General features: G+C 46.6%; 1 protein-coding gene across 1 annotated transcript in view; it reads left to right on the top strand.

Moving 5' to 3' along the window:
* Positions 1 to 8,182: 8,182 nt before the first annotated feature.
* LOC138739673 (folate receptor gamma-like) overlaps positions 8,183 to 25,876 on the top strand; it is a 28,559-nt gene continuing 10,865 nt past the window's right edge. The window contains exons 1-4 of the mRNA XM_069892205.1: positions 8,183 to 8,372; positions 16,348 to 16,477; positions 22,618 to 22,806; positions 24,431 to 24,566. Of these exons, the coding sequence (XP_069748306.1) occupies positions 8,209 to 8,372; positions 16,348 to 16,477; positions 22,618 to 22,806; positions 24,431 to 24,566 (619 nt within the window). The 5' untranslated portion in view covers positions 8,183 to 8,208. The remainder of the gene's footprint in view (positions 8,373 to 16,347; positions 16,478 to 22,617; positions 22,807 to 24,430; positions 24,567 to 25,876) is intronic.

Here is a 25,876-nt window from a genome sequence, read left to right as displayed (position 1 = left end):
TGGAGGTGGGATCTGTAATGGATTTCGTGTTTATGATCTTGTGTTGATGCCATGAAGAGACGTTTTCCAATTCTTCACAACCCTGATGGATTGACCAAATAAGAGGTTTAGAGTTCATGTGGAAGTTACTCTTTCCTTTTCTCCATTTGGCAAGAAGCTCAAATCACCATGTCTCCATGGTACTATAGAACCATTACAGCCCAGAAACAGACCACCTTGGCCTCCAGTCTGAGAAGCAAACATCTACCACTACTCTGGCTTCTCCCGTCCAGCCACCATCGAATCCAGTTCACTCCTTCATCATGAATACCCAGTGTCTGAACCTTCCTGACTAACCTCCCATGTAGGACTTTGTCAAAGGCCTTACTAAAGTCCATGTAGACAACATCCACAGCCTTCATCAACTTTCCTGGTAACTTCAAAAAACTCTATAAGATTGGTTAAACACGACTAACCATTCACAAAGCCAGGCTGATTATCCCTAATCAGTTATTGGCTAATTAAATGCTCTCTTAAATCTAATCTCTTAGGACACCTTCCAATAATTTACCTACTACTGACATTAGGCTCATTGACCTAAAAAATTCAGGGTTACTTTTGGAGCCTTTTTTAAACATCAGAATAATATGAGCTACCCTCCAATCCTCCGGGACTATGCCCATGGCTGAGGAAATTTTAAATATTTCTGCCAGATTCCCTGCAATTTCTACACTCAAAAGTCCGAGGGAATATCTTGTATGGCCCTGGGGATTTATCCACCCTTATTTGCTTTAAGATAGCAAGCACTTCCTCTTTAATCTGTTTTGGTTCCATGACCTCACTGCTTTTCCTTATTTCCCACAACTCTGCCAGTTTCCTGAATCAATACTGATTAAAAAAAATGTGGCTCCATACAAAGCCAACCACTCTGATCTTCATGAGGACCGATTTTGTTCTTTATTGTCCTTTTGCTCTTAATATACCTGTAGAAACCCTGAGGATTTTCCTTCACTTTGTCTGCCAAAACAACCTTGTGTCTTTTAGCCTTCCTGATCTCTTGAGGTTTTTCTCACATTTTTTATACTCCATGTACCTCATTTGCTCCATGTTGCCTCTACCAGTGATACACCTTCTTCTGAGCCGGATCTCCAATATCCCTCAAAAACCAAAGTTTCCTGTGCCTACTAACTGCCTTTAATCCTGACAGGAGCATACAAACTCTACTCTTAGCATGTCACCCTTGAAGGTTCTCCACTTACCTCGCAAGTCCTTTTCCGAAAACAACTTACCCCAATCCACACATTCTAGATCCTTTCTCATTTCCTCAAAATTGGCCTTTCTCCAATTTAGAATCTCAACCCGAGACCCAGGCCCATCCTTCTCCATAATGAACTTGAAACTAATGGCATTAGGGTTAATGGACCCAAAATGTTCCCCTACACATATTTCTGTCACCTGCCCTGTCTCATTCCCTAAAAGGAGATACAGTATTGCACTCTCTCTAGTTGGTTCCTCTATATGTTGATTTAGAAAACTTTCCTGAACATATTTGACAAATTTTAAGCCATCCAGCCCCTTTATAGTATGGGAGTCCAGTCAATAAAGTTTAAATCTACCATCATAATTTTGTTTCCTGCGGCTGTCTGCCATCTCTCCACAGATTTGCTCCTCCAAATATCACTGACTATTGACCGGTCTCTCATACAACTCCATGAGTGTGGACATTTCCTGTTCCTCAGCTCCACCCATATAGCCTTAGTAGACAAACCCTCTGGTCTGTCCTGCCTGAGCACAGCTGTTGTATTTTTTTTCCTGATGAGCAATGCCATTCCCCCCCCCCCCCCCCATTGTGTCTAAAGCAGCGGAAGCCCAGAGCATTGAGCTGCCAGTCCTGCCTGCCCCCCCCCTCCCCCCGCAACCAAGTTTTACTAATAGCCACAGCCACAATGTCAATTCCAAATGCCAACCCTGCTCAGCTTGTCTGCCTTTGTGTTCCATTCTGGTCACCTCATTATAGGAAGGATGTGGAAGTTATGGAGAGGGTGCAGAAGAGATTTAACAGGATGTTACCTGGATTGGAAAATAAGTCTTATGAGGCAAGGATAGCAGAGCTGGGACTTTTTGGAGTGTAGAAGGATGAGAGGAGACTTGATAGAGGTCGACAAGATTATGGGAGGCATAGATGGGTAGACAGCCAGCACCTGTTTCCCAGGGCAGGATCAGCAAACACCAGAGGACGTGTGTACAAAGTGAAGGGAGGGAAGTTTAGGGGAGTTATCAGGAGTATGTTTTATTTACACTGAGAGTTGTGGGTGCCTGGAATACCTTGCCAGGGATGGCAGTGGAGGCTGGAACATTGGGGTCATTTAAGAGACTCTTAGGCAGGCCCATGGATGGAAGAAAAATAAAGGGTTGTGAGGTAGTGTATAGTTTTTTTAAAGGAATATTTGGGTTGACACAACATCGAGGGCTGAAGAGCCTGTACTGTGCTGTCGTGTTCTTCGTACTAGCGTCATATCAAAGATAAAGTTCTTCACTTGAGACCATAAACATGATGATAAAAGGCGTCATTGTCCTTGGCCTTCACCTCCACACTGTGATTTCTCTCCCACTATCCAGAGCTGGGATGAAAGTTTATTATCATATTGTTTAGTACAAAGTTCAGATGCAATGAAATTCTTGTTTATTCAGCAATACAAATGCAGTAACAGGGTGCGAGTTAAATTCAAGTGACATAAGAGGGAACAAAATGACAAATATTCACAGCTGGTGCAGTGTTGAAAAATGCACTATTTCTATAGAACTATAGAACATTACAGCACAGAAGCAGCCCCCTTCGGCCCTTCTAGTCTATACTAAGCTATTATTCTGCCTAGTCCCACTGACCTGCACCCAGTCCATAGCCCTCCATACCTCTCCCATCCATGTACCTGTTCAAATTCTTCTGAAATGTTGAAATTAAGCCTGCATTCAGCTGGCAGCTCGTTCCACACCCCCACCACTCTCTGTGTGTGTAGATGTTCCCCCTAAACTTGGTTCGCATGGTTGGTGTAGCGGTTAGCCTCTCCTTTTCAAACTTCACTGTGAACTCAAGGGCCCCTTTACCATAAGCTCTCTAATCACCTCTGGTTCATTACACAGCACCCAATCACACAGGTCTCATCAACAAGTTGCTCCAAAAAGCCATCCCGTAGGCTTTCCACAAACTCTTCTGGGATCCTGAAACAACCTGACTTTCCCCATCTCCTTTCATGTTAAAGTTCCCCAGGATTACTATAGCGTTGACCTTCTGACAGATCTTTTGTATTTACACTTGTATTTTGTAGTCCACATTCCAGCTGCTGTTTGGAGCCCTTTATGTACTGCCATTAGGATCCTTTTTACCTTAACTCAACCCGTAAGGATTCTTCTGATCCGGTCACCTCTTTCCAATGGTTTAATGATGTCACCACTTTTCAATGGTTTAATGTTGCTTCCCAGCAGAGTCATGCCAGCCCCTCTACCTGCTTATCCTTGCAATACACTGTGTATTCTTGGACGTTCAACTCCCAATGACACCCATCTTTTCGCCATGACTCAGTGATGGCCACAATGTCGTACCCTCTGATCTGTAGCTGTACTGCAAGATCATCCACCTTGTTTGTAATGCTGCGTGTCAACCTACAGACCAGTTTTTATTGTATTGAACTTGTCAGGAAATTTGTTATTTTGTGGCAGCGACACAGTGCAAATGTGCCATAAAACCACATCCAAAAAATAAATAAATTAGTGCAAAAATAGGAGAAAGTGAGGTAGCATCGTGGTTCGTTGTCCGTTCAGAAATCTGATGGCGGAGGGGAAGAAGCTGTCCTTGCACCTCTGTATGTTGGTCTTCAGGCTTCTGAACCTTCTCCCTGATGAGAGCAGTGAGAAGAGGGCTTTAGCCTGGGTGGTGAGGGTCCTTGAGGATTGACGCTGCTTTCTTAAGACACTTGTTTACATTTCTCTCTTTCGTCTATGCATCTTTTCTTGAGTACAGTAGGAGTTTTTTGCATTATCACTAAGTGGTCATTTGGCCTGGCCTACAGGTAAAAGAATCTCAGGGTTGTGTGTGAAGTCACGTATGTACTCTTAACAATAAATTTGAACTTTAGCAGGCCGCGCAATGCTGACTGGCTGGAGTTGGCTGCAAGAGACTAGTGGAGCAAATGTAAAAGAGTCTAAATATTGAGTCAGGAAATGAGTGGCCAGTTAGAGGCTTGTGTCAGTTTCAGATCTGCATTTCAATAAGATCATAAGGACAGAGGTTAGGAGGACAACTTCTGTCAGAGAGCAGCGAGTCTGTGGAATTCTCTGCCCAAGGAAGCAGTCGGGGCTGCCTCATTAAAAGTATTTAATGGATTTTTACAGAGTCAGGGAACTGAGAATTGTTGAGAAGAGGCGGGTTGGTGGAGCTGTGTCCACAGCCAGATCAGCCATGATGTTGATGAATGACAGAGGCCAGATGGTCGATTCCTGTTCTGACGTTCTCGTGATCTGGGTGCCTGCTTTCCCGAGGCAGCGGGCGGAGAAGATGGAGGCAACGAAGGATTTGCCTGATGGCCTGGGCTGAGTTCAAGAAATTGAGGCAATGTAACCAACAAGGTGGATAAGCTTTAATCTCTTGACTCCAGCAGCTTCCTCTTCTACCTTTGCCTGGGTCAAAAAACAAGCTGTTCCATAAATATCTTCTCGGACCGGTAGACTGGGATGGCTTGGTTCCACTCTGGGTCTGGTGAGGCTGTAGTGGGATTGGCAGACTCTACCACCAGTGGGGAAGGTGCAGGCTGATTTGGGGGGTGGGGGGGTGGTGGTTGGGAAGGGTGGGGTGGAGAGATTGTCAAGTGGTACAGTCCTTTCTGTTTCAATCACAGGATATATGAAACAGAAGCAGGAGTCGGCCCTCAGGCCCGCAAATTCATTTAATAAGATCACGGCTGATCTGGCCATAGATCCAGCTCCACCTTATCTGTCTGTTCCTCAAAACCCTTAATTCTTCTGCTTCAAAAATCTCCCATTGCAGGGACCTGAAGTTCTCAATGCCATCTCAATTCTTTGTTATGGGGCAGTCATGAGCCGGCGTTCCTGGAAGTTGGATGGTTCCTTGAGCATCTCCCACTCAGAATCAGATTTATTGTCATGAACACGTGTGAAATTTGTTGTTTTGAGGCAGCAGTAATTCTGTAGGACAGGATACAAAAATGACCATAAATTACAATTCTGTCAAAACGAGATTTAAAGAATAAATAACCAGTGCAAAAGATAGGAGAAAGTGAGGTGGTGTCTGTGGTTCGTTGTCCGTTCAGAAATCTGATGGCGGAGGGGAAGAAGCTGTCCTCGAACCACTGGGTGTTGGTCTTCAGGCTCCAGAACCTTCTCCCTGATGATAGCAGTGTGAAGAGGGCATGCCTGGGTGGACAGGGTCCTTGAGGATAGAGGCTGTTTTCTAGAGACACTGCCTCTTGTAGATGTCCTTAATGGAATTAAGACCAATGCCCTTGATGACATTGACCAAGTTCACCACCCTTTGTCGCCCGTTCCTGCCCTGTGCCTTGGCACCTCCACTCCAGACAGTGAAGTAACCAGTCAGAATGCTCCTCACGGTCTGTGTAGAGATTTGCAAGAGTCTTTGGTAACATACTGAATCTCCTCAAACTCCTAATGAAATATAGCTACAGGTGAGCCTTCTTCATGATTGCATGGACGTGACGGTCCCAGGATAGATCTTCAGTGATGTTGACACCCAGGAATCTGAAATTTCTTTCTCTTAGCACTGCTGACGCCTCGATGAGGACTGGGTTGTGTCCTCCTTGTTTCCCCTTGCTGAAGGCTGCAATCAGTTCCTTGGGTTTGCTAACGTTGAGAGCAAGGTTGTTGTTGTGACACCACTCAACGAGCTGATCCCTTTCACTCCTGTATGCTTCCTCATTGCCGTCCGTGATCCTGCCGACGATCATGGTGTCAACGGCAAATTTGTAGATGGCATCTCCCTTCCCACCTCAGTGCTGAGACCAGGTGGAGGGGGTGGTGTTAGGGGAGCAGTCATTTGTCCAAACATTCTCGGCTCAGCCTTTCTCTTGTTTCGCAGTCCCAAAGAGGGCAAGGGGACAGGCCTTTCAGCCCATCGAGTCAGTGTTCATTGACCAGTTCTTCAGCCCCCATATCCCACACGAGATTCTTTCCCCTCTTCTCTCCCATGTTCCCTCTTCAGTTCCGGCTGATCTCTCATTGTACATCTCTCCTTACCCAATTGCCCCTACTGCATGACCCCTCATCCTCTGCCTGATCCCTTTGATTCAATTGCCTCTCCTCTTCCTTTGTCTTCACCCATCAATCAACTCCATCTTCTTTCCCTTCTGGTGCACCAATCCCCTCCTGGCCCCTGGACACTTGCACCCACACCTCCTCCACCAGCACCATTTGGGGCCCCAAACAGTCCTTCCAAGTGAAGCAACATTTTACTTGTGAATCTGCAGAGGTCGTCTACTGCACCTGGTTCTCCCGTTGTGGTCTCCTCTACATCGGAGAGACTGGGTGCAGACTGGGAGATCACTTTGGCTCTGTCCGCTGCAATAGCCTGGATCTCCCAGTGGCCGCCCATTTCAATTCCCCGACCCATTCCCTGGCCAACGTGTCTCCATGGCCTCATGCACTGCCAGACTGGGACCACTAACAAATGGCATTAAAATGGACATCTCCAGTTTCCAATAGATTTACCCCTTCCCCCATCTTTCCCTGTCTTCTTTCTCTCTATCTTCCCTTTTACTTCTATCTCCTTTCACAGAGCTAAAAACAACCCCCCTCCCCATCAAATTTCATCTTTCCTCTGATCCTATCTAATTAACAACTTTTGCCTGTCGGTCTGTACTCATCCCCCTCCCTTCTTCTCATTTGGCCTCCCTTTTAATACAGACGCCTGCCTCTTTGTTACCTCCCATGGATGCTGCGATACCTGCTGTGTTCCTTCAGTATTTCTGTATTTTATCCCACCCTCTACACCAGCCACCTCCCCTCTGCTCTCTCGGTCCCAATGAAGGTCTCTGGTCTAAATCTATGATCTTCATTGACTTTACTCAACCTGCTGAGTTCCCCTAGAAGAGTGTTTCTTGCTCCAGGCTCCGGCCACTACAGACTGTGTTAATCCCAGTTTCCACCCCAACCCACGATTCTACCCCTCACCCACACACCAGCGGCAATTTGCAGCAAGCAACTGACCTGCAGGTTGTTGGGAGCCCCCAGTCACAGCCCCACACAGAGGTTGAGTTTGAGCCCAGGTCTCTGGCGCTGTGAGGCAGCAGAACTACCCGCTGGGCCACCACATGGTAAATGTTTCTTGGTATTTAATCGAGGCTGTGGATCAGGCCAGGACATCTGGAGTAACTGGCACCGGATTTGAGCATTTACATGGGAGAATTAAGGGATGTGGGGAAAAGGCAGGTCAGTGGAGATGAGCCTATCATCAGATCACATTGAATGGTGGAGTAGGCTCGACGGGCTGGATGGCCAACTTCTGCTCCTGTTTCGAACGCTCTTGTGCTCACGTATCTTTTTCTAGCTGACGGGAGGGGAGAAGAGAGTGTGGGCGGGGAGGGGTGAATACTTGACTGCTCTCCCCAGCTGGGGAAGGGATAGACATTGCCCATGGAGGGGAGGGTGGTGTCCACTACCTGCTGCAGCATCTTGGGCAGAGCAGTTGCAGGGAGCCCTGGACGATGTCTTTCTGCCCCACACCTTCAGGACCTTGCCAAAATCTCAGTCCCCTCTTGTGTTCTCATCATCTCAAGTTGAAGAAGCCACTCTCGGCCCTTCAAAGTCAAAACACAATGCTGGAGAAACTCAGCAGGTCAAACTGAACTTTATTCTTTCTTTCTTTCTTTTTCTCTTTTTCTTTGGCTTGGCTTCGCGGACGAAGATTTATGGAGGGGGTAAAAAGTCCACGTCAGCTGCAGGCTCGTTTGTGGCTGACAAGTCCGAGGAAAGGTAAAGATACAGAACCATCAAGGTATGAGCACATGCCTACATTTTTCTCAAACCTTGATGAAGGGCTCAGCCTGAAACCTTTGTTATGCATCTTTATCTTCTCTACATAAGGTACACTATATGACCTGCTGAGTTTCTCCAGCATTGTGTTTGATCATGAAGAGGTTAATGTGAGAACCGGTGATTTGCCCTATTGGAGCTCCACTAAGTGCTGTTGCATAAGCCTGTGAGATGGAGAGCTGCCAGGCACCAGTGCCCAGGAGGGTGGGGCTGAGCTCGGGGACGTCAAGATGGTTTGTTCTTGGTTCTCAGGAACTCGCTGTTTCACCCACTCGTGCCTACGGAGGGAGGGAGAGGGGGAGAGCTCTGAGGCTGCCAACTGAAGACAGTGCCAGGTCTGTTCACTCCTTTTTTTCTTCGTAACCCCTTCATTCCTTCAGTTCAAATATTTTCTTTGCACCCTCCCCCGAGCTTGCTTCAGTTTGTTTTCCGACACCCTCTCGAAGGAACTGCCCTCTCACCTGCTACTTATTGGGTTGAAAAATGGACTCTTTCCCAACTGCTGTTGGTCTCCTCACCACAATACTACCCCAGATTCCTGACAAAGGGCCCTGTCCTGAAACATTGGACACTCTTTACCGCCCATGGATGTCGTGTGACCTGCTGAGTTTCTCCAGCACGTTTGCATATTATGGCTCCACCACAGATCTGTCTGCATTGCTGAACACAGCCTATCTTTTCACATGACCAAGTCTGACAGTAGAGGGGGAGCAGCTGTTCCTGAACCTGGTGTTGCGAGTCTTGTGGCACCGATACCTCTTTCCCGATGGCAGCAGTGAGAACAGAGCGTGAACTGGGTGGTGGGGATCCTTGATGATTTCTGCTGCTCTCAGACGGCAGTGTTCCCTGTAGATGGTTCTCAATGGTGGGGAGGGTGGGAGTGTGGAGTGAGCTTCCAGCTGAAGTGGTGAATATGGACTCGATTTTGAAATTTAAGAAGAAATTGGGCAAGTACATGGATAGGAAGGGTAGGGAGGGATATGGTCCCAGTGGAAGTCAGCAGGACTGGAAAGAATAATAGACTAGATAGTCCTAAGGGCCTGTTTTCTGCACTGCAATGTTCTATGGTTGGATGAGGTGACCTCAGTGAAACGTACAAAACTGTTAGAGGATTCAGTAGGGTGTGGAGGTTGGTCCTGACTGAGGACCAGGGTTGAGTGTCTCCACCACAGGCAGGATAGGATGAAGCAAGTGCAGTGCGCAACCTTGCTGGGGAAACTGAGCAGGTCTCTCAGCATCCGGGGGATGTAAAAGGCGGTTACCTGATGAAGGGTTCAGGCCCAAAATGTCAACCACCTCTTCCTTGCTGTGGATGGTGTGTGACCTGCTGAGTTTCTCTGGAACTAACCCCAGCATCTGCAGCTTTCCTTGTTTAACTGTGACGAAGCTGGGAAAGGGTGAGGAATAGATTCATGAGGATTCCACTGGGTCTGGAGGATGTGAGTTCGAGGGAGAGGCTGGGACTTTTCTCCCTGGAGCATCGGAAGATGAGGAGGGATCTTCCAGACCAGCCATTGTAACACAATCAATGACCACCCACAGGCACGAAGCAAGAGTCAAAGGCTTTATTGATCAGAAGACCCAGACATGCCTCTACGTGTTGCTGGCTCACGTCCAAGGCAGATATGAGGGAGGAGACTAGGGCTCTCGGCCTTTATTAGGGGTCAGTGGGAGGGGCTAAGGTACAGAAGGTGGTCCAGCCTGCCCTGCCCAGTAAAGACATGCCTCCAAGACCGTGTTCCACCACAGCCATTTTCAACCCTTTTTCAGCTCTTTTTGGGACTCTATGCAAAGTTTTTGAGCCTCCATTCTGTGAAGCAGTCAAGTTTTGGTTTCTTCTGTACTTGTGTCTAACCAACTACGTAAAAAATATTTTTAAAAATGATGTCATTTGATGAGAAAAGAAAACAAGCCTTTTACTTAAATGTGCTGTGGACCGGGGGGTGGGCCATGCAAAGGACCTAGACAGACATGTTTTAGCTGAGTTCTCTGCGAAGAGTGCTAAGTAGATGGTCAAAACTTGAAAATCAAGATCTTCTTCTTCAAAAATGGGTAAAGCCGGTACGAAGGAGCCATGGCAGCCGAGAACCAAGACTGAAGAAGCTCCTCTTCAACCGGGAACATCGGTGAAAGTCGGAAAGGGAGTGAGGGCAAAAATGGCAATAGGACCAGCAGAACCAGGTCAAATTGAGGAATCAGGTCAAGAGCTGAGCATCGTCCTGGAGAATCTGAGTAACCAATTCATAAGTGCTAAGACGAGACAGAGAAAATTAGAGATTGTTGAAGACCTGATGGAGAGAATGGGTTGAGCAGAGATTGAACTGACGAAAATGCAAGAAAAACTCAAGAAAAAGAAGCGAAAGAATGGGAGTCAGATAACCAAGGACTGCTGGACAAAATTGACCACATGGGGAGAACTTCAGTGAATGGAAAATTATCTGAATGATTGGACTAAAGGAAGGAATCGAGGGAAGAAACCCAGTGAATGTTTTTCAAAAATGGATCCCACAAGTGTTGGGAAAAGACAAATTTGGAGAAAAACTGCACATCAAGAGAGCTCACCGAAGACTTGGACCCAGAAGAGCTGGTGATCAGAGACCAAGTTCAGTTCTGGTGAGACTTTGAAGCTACAGAGAATGGGAGATAATTCTGGGTGCGGCATATGATTACTCCAAGCAGAATAATGGCCCACCCGAAGTTGATGTTGTAAAAACTTGAAATACTCAATGATTTATCCCGCCACGTTGAGGGTTGAATTTAGGTGGTCAGATAATGGAATTAAATATTTAGGTATTAAAAATGATTAAATTTTGGATAATTTATACAAGTTGAATTACTTACCATTAGTGAATAAAATTGAAGAGGATTTAAATAGTTGGAACGATTTACCTATAACTTTAATAGGTAAAGTGAATTGTATTAAAATGAATATTTTTCCAAGAATTCCATATCTTTTTCAATCTATTCCTTGTGGTATACCTCAAGATTTTTTTAAGGATTTAAATTCAATAATTAGAAAACTTTTGTGGAAAAATTCTTTATTAAAACTACTGTACATATTTTGTATTAAAAGCCCTGTATACAATGGACCCTGTTCCCCCCCCCCCCCCTTTACCGGCAGCTCAAAGTCCCCATTCTCCTTGACAGCCTGAGGTCCCCATTAAAGGTTCATTTGTTGAATTTTGCATGATCTTGGGCATGTGTGGTAGAGGGAATCTGATTTACGACCAACCCAAGTTACAAGCAATTGTTTGGTCCCCATTACGGTCGTACTTCAGGGAATACGGGTAGTCTTTTTACAAGAAACACATCTCACTAAATTGAAGCATGCAAAATTAAAAAGTGATGGGTGGGACAAGTAATATTGTCTTCATTTGGACTTAAAGCAAGAGGTGCAGCAATTTTAATTAATAAAAATATACCAATAATAATAGAAGAGACATTAACTGATCAAGCTGGAAGATTTGTAATGGCACATAGTAAATTTTATGCAGAATTATGGATGTTTATGAATATTTATGCCCCAAATTATGATGAACTCTTTATAAGGGATTCTTTTTGAAAACCGCAGGGGGAAGACAAAATATATTGATTAGAGGAGATTTTTGTTTAGATCTAATACTGGACAAATCAGTGAACAATAACAAGGGTGAAACCTGAAATTATCATTTATGAAGGATTTAAATTTAATTGATATATGGAGGTGGCTCAACCCCTGAGAAAGAGATTATTAATTCTACTCAAGAGTACACGACTCACATACAAGGATTGAGCTATTTTTAATATTTGCCCAGTTACAAAGTAGAGTGGTAAAGACTTTTATCAGACCACATGCTGTTAACATTAACTAATATGATAATGGAAAAGCAAGAAATTATGTACAGATGGCACCTTAATGCTGCATTATTGAAGAGGAAGAATTTTTGTGAATTTACTAGGAGACAGATAGAAATATTATGTGAAAACAATCTTCATTCAACTGAACAGTTTTATAATATGGGATATGTTTAAAGCTTGTCTGATGGGACAAATGATCATTTATACTAAAAATTTTGACAGTATGCGAGAGACTTAGAAGGTTTAGAGAAGGATATAACAAAATCAGATATCAGGAACACAAATAAAATTTAGAATATTAGAAAATAAAAAGTTACAACATAATACACTCCAAACATATAGAATGGAAAAAATGATAGTTAAAACTAAACAAAAATATTGAGCTAGGAGAACAGGCACACAATGTTATCTTGGCAGATTAAAGGAGAGGATTTGTCCAGAATGATGAATCCAATAGAAACAGAAGCTGATACTATAACATACAATCAAAAATAAATAAATAATGTTTAGACAATACTAAATGAAACTGTATAAATCAGAATTAGTAGGAAATTAAAATGAGATGGAAGAATTTTTAACAATTGTTGAACTTCCTAAACTAGAAGAGAGAGAGAAAAAGATGATTTAGACGGTCCTTTTACAAATAGAGAAAGCTCTGGGTACTTTGCAAGCTAAGTCCTTGGGGGAAGATGGGTTCCCTCCTGAGTTCTATAGAGAATTTAAAGATTTGTCGATACTTCTGTTAATGGATGTGTTAGACGAGGCAGTAGAGACCCAAGCCCTGCTGGAAACCTTTTCAGCTGCTATTATTGACAGTGCTGCCGAAGAAAGGTAGAGACCCACTAACAACCTCATCATACAGACCAATATCACTTCTGAATGCAGACTATATAATTCTAGCAAAGGCCCCAGGCAACAGACTGGGTGAGTATTTACCAAAATGAATCCATCCTGATCAGGTGGGATCTGTTGAAGGAAGACGTTCTTCAAATAGTCTCGGTAGATTAGTCAATATTTCTTCTTCTTTGGCTTGGCTTCGCGGATGAAGATTTATGGAGGGGTGTGTCCACGTCTGCTGCAGGCTCGTTGGTGACTGACAAGTCTGATGCGGAACAGGCAGGCACAGTTGCAGCGGTTGCAAGGGAAAATTGGTGGGTTGGGGTTAGGTGTTGGGTTTTTCCTCCTTTGTCTTTTGTCAGTGAGGTGGGCTCTGCGGTCTTCTTCAAAGGAGGTTGCTGCCCGCCGAACTGTGAGGCACCAAGATGCACGGTTGGAGGTGAGATCAGCCCACTGGTGGTGGTCAATGTGGCAGGCACCAAGAGATTTCTTTAAGCAGTCCTTGTACCTCTTCTTTGGTGCACCTCTGTCTCGGTAGCCAGTGGAGAGCTATATGGAAAAATCAAGATCGAATCTCAACATAACTATTTCTTTAGATGCAGAAAGGCATTCGAACGACTAGAATGGACTTTCTTATACAAAATGTTGGAAAAATTTGGTGTAGGTAGAAAATTTATAAAACTCTATCATAAGCCAGAAGCTAACATTATAACTAATAGCCAAATGTCATCTATTTTTTTCCTTGAGTAGATTGAGTGGACAGGGGTGTCCCGTATCACCATTATTATTCATCCAAGCTATTGAACCTCTGGTGAAGATTATAAGAAGAGATCCGGATATTAAGGGCTTCAGAGTTGAATAGGAAGAACATAAAATTGCTGACGACGTGCTATTATACATGTCTGACCCAAATGAGTCACTGATTGATAAGAAAAATATGGAAGAATGTCAAGATATAAAATAGATATGGACAAAAGTGAGATAATGTCATTGCAGAACTTTCATTATGAAAGATACCAAAAAAGCTGTAGATTTAAATGGAAGAAAATGAAATTAAATACTTAGGAATAATGACAGATGATAATTTACAGAATTTATATGTTTAATTATACCCCTCTATTTAAAATAAGAAAAGATCGACAGAAATGGAAAGATCCTACATTAGTAGGAAGGGCAAATTGTATAAAAATGAAGGTAATGCCAAGACAACAGTATCTCTTCTGATCATTGCCTATTGTACTACTAAACATTTCTTTAAATTATTACATAATTGTTTAAGACAATTCCTGTGGAATAACAAAGTACCAAGAATTGCACTGGGAAAGTTAACATGGGAGAACTTAGACTCTTGGATTTTAAGAAGTATCATCGATCACAAGCAAAATTTCTATCATCGTTCACAAAGAAAACAGTTCCCTCGTGGAATCGAATGGGAATCTTCAATGAAAGAGGAGACAGAGAAGGATTTTATTTATAAGTGGAATGTTAAATTGTTAACAAAAAAACCAGATAATCCTATATTAATACTGTAGAGCTCGTCAAAAGAATCAAAGACTTGTTGATCCAAACCAAGGCTTTTATTAGCAAAAGACAGGAGCTCTTCAGAGGTGGCCGACCAGTCCGGAATGATCTGACCTGGCTAGGGACACAACCCTTTAAGGCCCAGACAATAGGCGTGGCTAAGCTCTCAGCCAATTCCTGCAAGCACAGTCTAGATACTGTAACTATATACATTGGTGATAGATCTGTACTATCACAAATACCCATGATTAGAATATGGCAAGAAATAAAGAAATGCATTGGGAATAAAACCAGGTATATCAATGAAGACACCATTATGTAAAAATGTATTACTACCTATGAATCTGGGTAACAATATATTGAATTCATGGTACGAGAAAGGAATAAGATGCGTTGATAATTGTTATAAGGAAGGATCTTGTGTCTTTTGAACAACTAAGAAATAAGTCGAGAACAGCTAAAGCATTCTTCTGCTTTCTCCAGTTAAGATCAATCTTAAGAGAAAGATGGCGACCAATCTTGGCCCCACCTGAAATTAGTGAGATGGAACAAACGATTTGGTGGGGGTCACACCTAAATTTAGATCTAATTGTAATTTGCTCTCCAAAATGAAAGTGCAAAACCAGGTTTACAGAGATCGAGAGAGAGATGGGAGTCAGATTTAGGAGTTGCAAAAATGGAGAGATGTTTGGTCTGATTGGTGTTTGGATAGCAGGACGTTAACTATAAATGCAAGATACAGATTAATATAATACAATTTTGTACACCTCAGAAACTACATCAATCCAAATTGGAAATATTGGAGATGTGTTTTAGATGTGGAATAGAAATAGGAACATTTGTACATATTACGTGGTCGTGTGTGAAGGTGAGACCTTCCTGGCAGGAGATTACTGAAATACTAACAAGGATTACAGGGGTGGCCTGTGTAGACAACCCAGAGCTTCATCTTCTGGGCAACTTTATTTAAATAAGTAACTAACTAAATTCCAAATTACATTTGTTAAAATAGCTTTAGATTTCTTGGAGATCTGACTCCCCTCTACAGATAGAACGATGGAAGAGAGATGAACAGTTATAGACCTATGGGGGGGGAGGGGGGGGGAATCACATATAATCTAAAGAACAAATATGGTTTATTTATAAAAATATGGCAACCATATTTAGAATATATTGGGGCCCAAATATATAAAGGAATTACTATCACAAGAATATGTGACCTCCCCAATGAAAATTTACTTTATTTAAAACCAAATTGTAAGCCCTGATGGTGAACTGATTTATACTGCAAAATTTTGATATGTATATTTATCGGGTAAAAACCGGTGGGTGGATGGGGAGGGGGCATATAGCTCCCATTGAATTAAAAAAATAAATTTAGACATCCAGCTTGGTAACAGGCTACTTTGGCCCATGGGTCCGTGCCACCCAATTACACCCAATTAAACTGCATCCCAGTATGTTTTGAACGGTGGGAGGAAACAAACCTGAGCCTCCGGGGAAACCGCACCCCCCCCCCCCCCCCCCCCCCCCACAGACACAAGGAGAATGTACAAACTCCTTATGGACAGCGCGGGATTCAAACCCTGGTCCCAATTGCTGGCCCTGTAACAGTGTTGCATTAGCCAACCATGTTGCCCTATTAACTGACATTTCAGACTTGAGCTTAGGCCCGAAACACCGATTATGTATTTTTACCTTTGCTGTTTGATCTGCTGAGTTTCTCCAGCTTTATGTTTTTACTTTAGCCATGGTGTCTGGAGACTTTTGTGTACGATTTCCAACTTGGACAGCTCCATGGGTTGGAAAGAGGGATGTAGGCTGCTCGAGTAGACATCTTGGTCAGCATGGACAAGTTGGGGCTCTGTATCTCGATGCTTCGGACAGAGATTTCTTCAGTCAGATGGTGGTGAAAGCTTGGTATTCAACATTCCGGCTCTGGGTGTCACTGTCAAAATAACAGAGCAGAGGTCCATTCCCGTCTGTGCCATCGAGGAATGGGCGGAGGTGGGGCATCAGTGTGGTGTGAAGGAGAGGGCAGGCTGGATGGGCTGAAGGGCCTGCCCACCCCCCCCCAGGATCTGACAATGACTTGGTGTGTGTGTGTGGTTGCAGGACAATGCTGGAGCTCCTTGTTCTGGTGTTCCCGCTGACTCTGGCGGCAGAGAAGGACATCCTCAACATCTGCATGGACGCCAAGCACCACAAAACACAGCCAGGGTACGAGGGGGATCTCTACAAACAGGTAAATGGGACACGGGCATGGCACCAGGAGGTGATGGAGGACACTGATACCAACCAATGCCCCTCCTAAAAATGCCCTTCTCACGATGTCCCCTTCCTGGGCAATCTTTTGCCTCAGATAATGCTCCCCCCAAACTGTCACTGGGCGATGCTTCTCCATATTCATAGGTTCACAGCACAGAAACAGGCCATTCAGTCTATCTTGTCCATGCTCCCCAAAGTGCCTGCCAAACTGTTCCCATTTACCTGTGTTTGGCCCATGTCACTGTGAACCCTTCCTGTCCGTAGACCAGTCCCAATGTCTGTTAACCATTCTAATTGCCCGAGCCTCTGCTCCTCCCTCTGGCAGCTTGATCCGTACACCCACTCTGTGAAACGAGGTCCCATCTACAAACCTATGAAGAATAGTGGTCAGAAAAATCTCCTCGGTCCTGTCACCCATACCCACAAATCACCCTCTCCCTAGTCCCCTCCATTCCCCTGTGAAGATCCTAGACACCCAACTTTTCCCTCCCCTCAACAAACATCAAGTTCCAGGTCACTGCCTCACTCCTCCAGAGACCCCTGGATCGATCCCCATCTCAGGTCCTGACCATGTGTAGAGTTTGTCGGTTCTAGCTGTGAGCCCATGAATCACCTGCCTTTCCCTCCACCCCCCCTTGACCCCCAAACTGAGAGCTCTTGCTTCACCCCCCACCCCATCCCAAAGAGGGGGGACCGCTGTAAATGGCTCCTTGCATGTGGGTGAGGGAGAGAATCTAGGGGGAGGGTGTTGACGGGAATATTACAGCACCAATGATCCATGTTCGGAATCGGAGCTGTCTATAAGGAGTTTGTACGTTCTCCCCGTGTCTGCGTTAGTTTCATCCAGGCCCTGGTTTCCTCCCACTCTTCAAAATGTACTGGTTAGTTGCGGGATTTGGGTGGCACTGGCTCATGGGCCGGAAGGGCCTGTTTCCATGCTGAATGTCTATTTTAAAAAGAGCTGTCAGGAGATATTCGTGAGGAATGGAGGTGTTAATGTTAAGCTGCTCTGTAATAAAACAAACTGCAGAACCAATTAGGCATACATCAGTTTCTTTATTCAGCCTAGATAATACTAGCGGGAGTGAGCTGTACAAAGAAATAGTTCAATAACTCGTTCTCTACACTGAGCCCCACTCAAAGCATACAGAGTGTTCAACCCACCTTTACACACCTTTTGGGCGGAGGTCTATGTCAGACTCTGTGATTTTCACACACCTGATGTTCTCTGTTTTTACACATCTTTCCATGTGGTGTCTGCAGACATCTGGAAAATGTCAAGGTTTCCTTGCTCTTGGCTTTGTTTACTTATTATGTTCTTTGTGGCATTAGTTACTTTCTCACTACAGCACAGGGAAGGTCATGTTAGAAGGCAATTACATTCCCACTATGTTTCAAGGCAACGACTGTTGCCTTAACTCTAACCCTTTGTTAGCATATTTATTAAACTTATTCTTCCACAGAGGCTCCATGGATTTGATGGGGCAGAATGTCATGTGGCCATCACCTGGGAGATGAGTGAGGCAGGGTACTTTGTACTTTGATCTTACCTCAATCACAGCATCTGCAGACTTTTGTGTTTCGCTCCACTGCGAAATCGCTTCAAGGGACGGTGACCCTGACGACGTTCTCCTCCTCTCATCGAAGGGAGTTTTGTGAGAGTCTTTCTTACTGCCCCCCATCCCATCTGCACTCCCTGCCACTCTGCAGCTCTCCGACCTTGGACTCGCCCAGACTCCCTTCCACAGCCATGTGTCCTTCCTGGCATCTGGTGCCAATTAACACCTCTTGGCTGTCGATCTGGACTCTCCATTCTTCCCCCTTTCTCTCTCCAGTCTTTATTCAGATAGCTGCCTGCTTTTTGCTTGTACCTTGAAGAAGGGCTGAGGCCCAAAATGTCGGTAATATGTCTGCCCTCCTATGGACACTGCGAGATGGGCCGAGTTCCTCCAACACTTAACTGAGTTTTTACTACAATCACAGCGTCTGCAGAATTTCATGATCCCACCTTGCCTGATGTGCTGGGATGTCCCAGAGCCTTTTCCAACAATGCAGTATGACTTCATTACTGGGGCGACACGGCTAGTGTAGTGCTGTTACAGCGCCAGCGACCTGGATTTGAGTCAGGTGCTGTCTATAAGGAGTTTGTACGTTCTCCCCATCTTTAAAGTACATCACAAGGTGAACTCAGTGCAGGCAACACCTATTTTCCTCTTACAGGGGAACTGCAGAAGGCCATTCAGCCCCTTGAATGTTCTGCTATTCATTTGTTTCCATTTCTCTATTTTGGTTTATCAGCGTTGATCCTGAAACCTGATCTCTCTGCCCCTCCCTCCCTGCACTAAGATTATTGTTGTGGACCCAAAATCCTTTCCATGGTTTGTCCTACAAAGACATGAGAGACGTGGAGTGGCCAGGGATCGCTCCGCACCTGGCGAACCGGTGACCTCACGGCCTGTATTCCGAGGTGAACCCGAGCTCGAGGTCTACCTCCCAGCACCCCCTTTCCCCACCACGTCCCGAATCATTCGCCCGAGACCCTGGTGAATCCCGGATCCCTCCTGGTTCACAGACTCTGGTCAGCCGCAGCCTGCGCACGCGATGTGAGACATTGGCTGAGACTCAAACTATCGTCAGCGATTGTGACCCTTCGTGCAGACAGGTTTGTGCACTCCCTTCTGTGGCCCTCTCCCGTGTGGTGCAGAGGGAAGAGCCTCCATTGAACTGCCCGTGGATTCATGGTTCGGAACTTTCAGCTAACGATCCCACAAAGTCCCTCTGCACACTTTGCCTTTTCTCCCCACCCTTCCTAATCATTCCCAACCTTGGCCTCCACTGGTGAGAAGAAACGAGCTGATTAAGACGCGAGGATGGCCTTCTGGCAAAGTTTTATTGATATTGTGCTGTGATTAATCTCCTCTGGAGACTTTGTGCTGATACTTTGCCAACTGCATCATGCCCTTAATGTCTTTATGTTCCCAGACTCTGTCAACACGAGGAGTGTTAATATTAAACCAGCAAACTTTGTCCCACCGAATGCCCCATTTTCTGAAGTTGCTTCTCTCCTCAGGACATTTTGCGATGTGATATTCCATGCAATGCTCAGATGATTAAAAAGCACAGATCTGCATTGTGTTAACTCCACAAGTCCCACTCCACAATAATAGTGGGTCTTGCTAATCTAAACATAAGAAACTGGATTCAGCAATCTGGCCCGTCCAGCCTGCTCCGCCATTTAATAGATCAAGGTGGATCTGGCTGTGGACTCGGCTCCACTTACCTGCTCATTCCCCAACTATGCAAAAATCTTATATACATTTAAAAAGGCAGCGTCCACTTCCTTAGGCAGAGATCCTCTACTCGCTGGGAGAAGAATTCGAGATCAAATTTCCTTTACTGTCATGTAATAGTACAGAACATGTACAATTACATGAAAGTTCCTTCTGCCTGCTGTAAGGTAAAGAGTCACCATTAGTGTCGCCCAGCACCCCTTATAGTATGAGAGAAAAACAAGCAAAAGAGAGTCCCTTCAGAGTCACTGAGTGTCCGTGGATTTGCCTCCATCGATTCCCGCACGCTCTGTAGCCACACAGACTCCTGTTCGATCCGTCAGCAACTGGAGTTCCAGGTCCAAACTTCTGACGTGATCAGGAAGCCTTCAGTGCCCGAGACCCCTACGGGAGCCCTTCTTGCCCTCGGCACTCATACAAATCCTGATTTCGTGAGACCCTCGATCGTAGGTTGCTGACTGCCTGCGGCCTGTTGGTCTTTCAGCCGCGGAGCCCCTTGCTGGTCTTTCGCCGTGGTCACCATCTTGTAGGGTCGTCTTTGCTTCTCAACTCTGTCCTAAATCGACCCCAAAAACTTGAGGCTGTAGCCCCTAGTTCTGGTCTCATCAATGGAACCAACTTTCCTGCCTTTATATGACCTACCCGTTTCATAATTTTATGTTTTCATAAGATCTTCTGTCACCCTTCTCAACTCCAGCGAGTACATCCACAGGCAACTCAATCTCTCATCATAGGCCAACCCCCTCATCCCTGAAATCAACCTGGTGAACCTCCTACTCCTCCACACCACCTCCAAATCCAGTCCATCCTTCCTCAGGTCAGGAGACCAGAACTGCCTGCAGTGCTCTACATGGGGCCTCACCAGGACCTTGTACAATTCCAGCTAAACCTCCCTGCTCCCTTCTTGATAACCTGCTGCACCTGCAAACCAACCTTCTGTGATTCATGTGCAGGGACACAGTCCTTTATCCAGACATCTAAAATCCGGAAAGCTCCAAAATCTGGCAAGTGGGGAGAGAGACGGCAGCGTGAGTCGGGTGGGCGAGGAGGAGAGACCGGCAGACTGATTCGGGCGTGTGAGGGCAGGAGACTGGCAGCGCGATTTGGGTGGGTGGTGGGGGGGAGACTGACTGGCAGCATGAGTCGGGTGGGTGAGGGTTAGGGGAGACCGGCAGCGTGACTGGAAGAGGGTGGGAGTGGATATGGCAGCACAATTCAGCTGGGTTTAAATCTTGCTTTCCGAAATCCAGAAAAGTCCAAAATTCGGAACACACTGTTCCCCAAGGGTTCTGGTTAAAGGATTGTGTAGCTGTTTTAGGGAAAATATTTGAAATCTTGCATTTATATAGCACCCTTCGCACACAGTAAAATTGTCTAAAAGTGCTTCACAGGAGAGATTCTCTGTCTTTTGCTCTTGCTGTCCCTTGTACATGCATGCATGCACACACTCACACACACACGCACACACCATGCACTCACTCACTCACTGCTCCCCCCTCTCTTGGGTCCACACAGGTGGAAGTACTGCTGTGACAGCAGGTTTTGCAGCACCGCCAAGTTTATTTGAGTAAGTTCAGGGAACAAGGTAGCAGGTTAAAGAGTGGACTTCTAGGGTTGTGATCTCAGGAGGAGACAGGTGAGGCGGGAAGATGGTGCAATTTAATGCATAGCTAAGGAGCTGGTGCAGGTGGGATTAAGATGTTTGATCTTTGAGCTCTCTTCCACAGGGTATTCATGACAGTACAGCCAGATTCTGTTCAAACGGAATCATCAAATTACAGATCATATAACAGTAGTTGGGCCTCATCGGCAACAATGATGAGTCGTCTGACGGAGAGAATGTTGGGAGGCTGGTAAAATGGGGCAAGAGCAACAACCTGAGTCTTGATGTGGACAAGAGGAAGGAGATGATTGTGGACTTCAGGAGGATGAAGGTCAGCCACTCTCCATTACACATCAATGGTTCCATCGTGGAGGGAGTGGGGAGAACCAAGTTCCTTGGTCTTCATATTGAAAGATGATCTATCCTGGACCCACAAAACCTCCTCGTTAGGAAGGTGCTGCAGCGCCTACACTTCCCAATGAGGTTGAGAAGGGCCAGACAGAACACACAGACAAATAATACATTCCGGTGATCCTCTCTTCCACTCTTATGGTCCTGTGGATTGACCACCGATCCCTTTCTCTACAGCAACCGTACCCACTCTGTGATGCAGCTGGCCAGGATGCTCTCAATAGATCTCCTGTAGAAGGTTGACATGATGGTGCCCGGTAGCCTTGCCCGCTCCAGCCTTCTCAGGAAGAGCGGTCGGTCACTGTTGTGCCTTCCTGACAAGTGAGGAAATGCGTCTCCACAATAGGTCACTAGTTCAGTGAAGTCCAAGGAACTGGGTTCTTTCCACTAGTGCATTGGAGGGTGGTTTTTTTTGGTCCTGCTGAAGCCCACGATCATTTCCTTCATCTTGTGCACATTGAGACTCAGGTTGTTACTCTCGATCCTTATGAGATTTCCCACCTCTTCCCTGTAGTGCGACCCATCAACTGCTGTGTCATCTGAAAACTTGGAGCTGGATCTGGAGATCTGGTCGTGGACAGGAGCGGCTGAGCACACAGCCCCGAGCAATATTACGGAGGGGCAGGATGTGGCAGGATCTGCGGGCACACGAGAGGCTTCTCTCTCTTTGGTTGGTTGTGGCACTGGACGAGTCGAGCCGCTGAGTGGACCTGCACAGGGCCAATGGAGGGGAAATTGTTCTTTGTGTATGTCTGGAATCCGTGAAGCAGCCCTGCTCTGCACTGCTTGATTCATTCCTCTCTCTGTGTACAGTGTGCACCGTGGAAGGAGAGCGCGTGCTGCACGGCCAACGTCAGCACGGAGGCACACAAAGAGCAGTCCAATCTCTACAACTTTGACTGGAATCACTGTGGCACAATGTCGGAGAAATGCAAGAGGCACTTCATCCAGGACACCTGTCTGTATGAGTGCTCTCCCAACCTGGGCCCTTGGATCCAGCAGGTGAGCATCGTGCACTGTTGCCCGTCAGAGTGAATGATGTTCATAGCATGACCTTTCCACATAAACTCCCCAGTCTCTGCTCTGGCACAGTGTGGAGGGAGCTTCACTCTGTGTCTGACCCTGGAGTGTGTGATGGGACAGTGTGGAAGGAGCTTCACTCTGTGTCTGACCCCGTGACTGTGTGATGGGACAATGTGGAGGGAGCTTCACTCTGTGTCTGACCCCGTGACTGTGTGATGGGACAGCGTGGAGGGAGCTTCACTCTGTGACTGACCCGGGAGTGTGTGATGGGACAGTGCGGAGGGAGCTTCACTCTGTGTCTGACCCCAGGAGTGTGTGATGAAACAGTGTGGAGGGAGCTTCACTCTGTGTCTGACCCTGAGAGTGTGTGATGGGACGGTGTGGAGGGAGCTTCACTCTGTGTCTGACCCCATGACTGTGTGATGGGACAATGTGGAGGGAGCTTCACTCTGTGTCTGACCCTGTGACTGTGTGATGGGACAGCGTTGACTGAGCTTCACTCTGTGACTGACCCGGGAGTGTGTGATGGGACAGTGTGGAGGGAGCTTCACTCTGTGTCTGACCTTGGGAGTGTGTGATGGGATGGTGCGGAGGGAGCTTCACTCTGTGTCTGACCCCGTGACTGTGTGATGGGACAATGTGGAGGGAGCTTCACTCTGTGTCTGACCCGCGAGTGTCTGATGGGACGGTGTGGAGGGAGCTTCACTCTGTGACTGACCCGGGAATGTGTGATGGGACAGTGTGGAGGGAGCTACACTCTGTGTCTGACCCCATGACTGTGTGATGGGACAATGTGGAGGGAGCTTCACTCTGTGTCTGACCCCAGGAGTGTGTGATGGGACGGTGTGGAGGGAGCTTCACTCAGTGTCTGACCCGGAAGTGTGTGATGGGACGGTGTGGAGGGAGCTTCACTCTGTGTCTGACCCCAGGAGTGTGTGATGGGACAGTGTGGAGGGAGCTTCACTCTGTGTCTGACCCCAGGAGTGTGTGATGGGACAGTGTGGAGGGAGCTTCACTCTGTGTCTGACCCCAGGAGTGTGTGATGGGACGGTGTGGAGGGAGCTTCACTCTGTGACTGACCCGGGAGTGTGTGATGGGACAGTGTGGAGGGAGCTTCACTCTGTGTCTGACCCCATGACTGTGTGATGGGACAATGTGGAGGGAGCTTCACTCTGTGTCTGACCCCGTGACTGTGTTATGGGACAGCGTGGAGGGAGCTTCACTCTGTGTCTAACCCGGGAGTGTGTGATGGGATGGTGCGGAGGGAGCTTCACTCCATGACTGACCCCGAGTGTGTGATGGGACAGTGTGGAGGGAGCTTCACTCTGTGTCTGACCCTGGGAATGTGTGATGGGATGGTGCGGAGGGAGCTTCACTCTGTGACTGACCCGGGAGTGTGTGATGGGACAGTGCGGAGGGAGCTTCAATCTGTGTCTGACTCCGGGAGTGTGCGATGCGACTGTGTGGGGGGAATTTCACTCCGTGTCTGATCCCAGGAGTATGTGGTGGGACATTACCTTTTGTTCTCAGACTACAGTATCTGCCTTTGGGGATGCGTGACAGACCTGAGGAACGGAGAGTAATTTTTCTCTCCCTGTGACAGGTCGACCAATCGTGGAGGAAGGAACGCATCCTCCACGTGCCCATCTGCAAGACGGACTGTGTCGATTGGTGGAATGACTGTCAGAACGACATCACTTGCAAGTCCAACTGGCACTATGGTTGGGACTGGAGCTCCGGTGAGCACAACCGCGGACACTGCCCCTCCCATAGCCACCCCCAGTGTTGGGAAATACTCAGGCTTGTTAACACGTGCTCCCAGATACCGTGATTGAGGTTGTTTTGCAAGCAGTCTCACACGTCCAAGTAAGACATGGTAGGAAAGGGCAGAGTCACAGGAGAGATCAGCTGGAACAGAGCAAACGCAGCATCATATTTCATGAGGTTCCTTCAGGGGTCTGATAACAGCAGATAAAATACCTCCTTGTATCTGGAGGTGAGTGATCTCACTCTCATGAATCTTCTTCCTAGTGGGAGGTGGGTGGCTGGGATCAAATGGGTCTTTTAATAAGTTGCCCTCTTCTAGGCAGTGGGAGTTGTCGATGGAGGGGAGGGGGTGGTTGAGTGATGGAGTTGATGGAGGGGAGGGGAGGGGTGTGTGTGATGAAGTCGATAGAGGGGAGGGGGGTGTGATGGAGTCAATGGAGGGGAGGGGGTATGATGGAGTCGATGGAAGGGAGGGGGTGTGTGATGGAGTTGATGAAGGGGAGGGGTGTGTGATGGAGTCGATGAAGGGGAGTGGGTGTGTAACAGTTGATGGAGGGGAAGGGGGTGTGTGACGAATTCGATGGAGGGGAGGGGGATGCGTGATGGTCTCAGCAGTGTTCACTACCCTCTGAAGTTTCTTATGGTCTTGGGCAGAACAGTTCCCATCCCATCCAGTGATGCGCCCTGACAGGATGGTGCATCTGTGGAAGGGAAGAGGGTGATCTGCTGAATTTTCTCAGGCTCCTGAGAAAGTCATGGTCCTGTTGTGCTCTCTTGGCCATTGCGTCGATGTGGATGGACCAGGCAGCAGAGATTTCTGGCGATTGAACGGGCTTCAAAATGCAGGACTGAAATAATGCTCCACCTTCCAGAGAACAGCTGGTCAATCCTGGAGCTTGTCCCTGTGTGACCTTCCTGTCAACAGATCTAACGATCTCTACCCGGACCACGCAGTCATAGGACTCACAGCCTCCTGGGAGCTGAGGTCCACAGTACCCTTCCGTAACGTCTTATCCTTGTCCTGAGACAAGATCCATGGCGTTCTGCAGCATAGACGCCCAGATCAGCCCATAATCCCTTTTTGTCCCATGTCCTTCCAAACCTTTCTGTTCATCTACCTGCCTCAACACCCTGGGAATATCCCAACTGTCCCCACCTCGACCACTTCTTCTGGCAGCTCGTTCCACTCATCCACCTCCCCTCCCTCAGTGTGAGGAAGGAGCTCCTCAGTTTCCCTTTAAATCTTTCCCTTCTCACCTTAAATTTGTGCCCTTATCCATGA

Source organism: Narcine bancroftii, chromosome 7 (assembly GCF_036971445.1).
Source record: "Narcine bancroftii isolate sNarBan1 chromosome 7, sNarBan1.hap1, whole genome shotgun sequence".
Lineage (NCBI taxonomy): Eukaryota > Metazoa > Chordata > Chondrichthyes > Torpediniformes > Narcinidae > Narcine > Narcine bancroftii.
The sequence above is the reverse complement of the archived record's forward strand: the minus strand, read 5'-3'. Positions and strand labels throughout refer to the sequence as shown.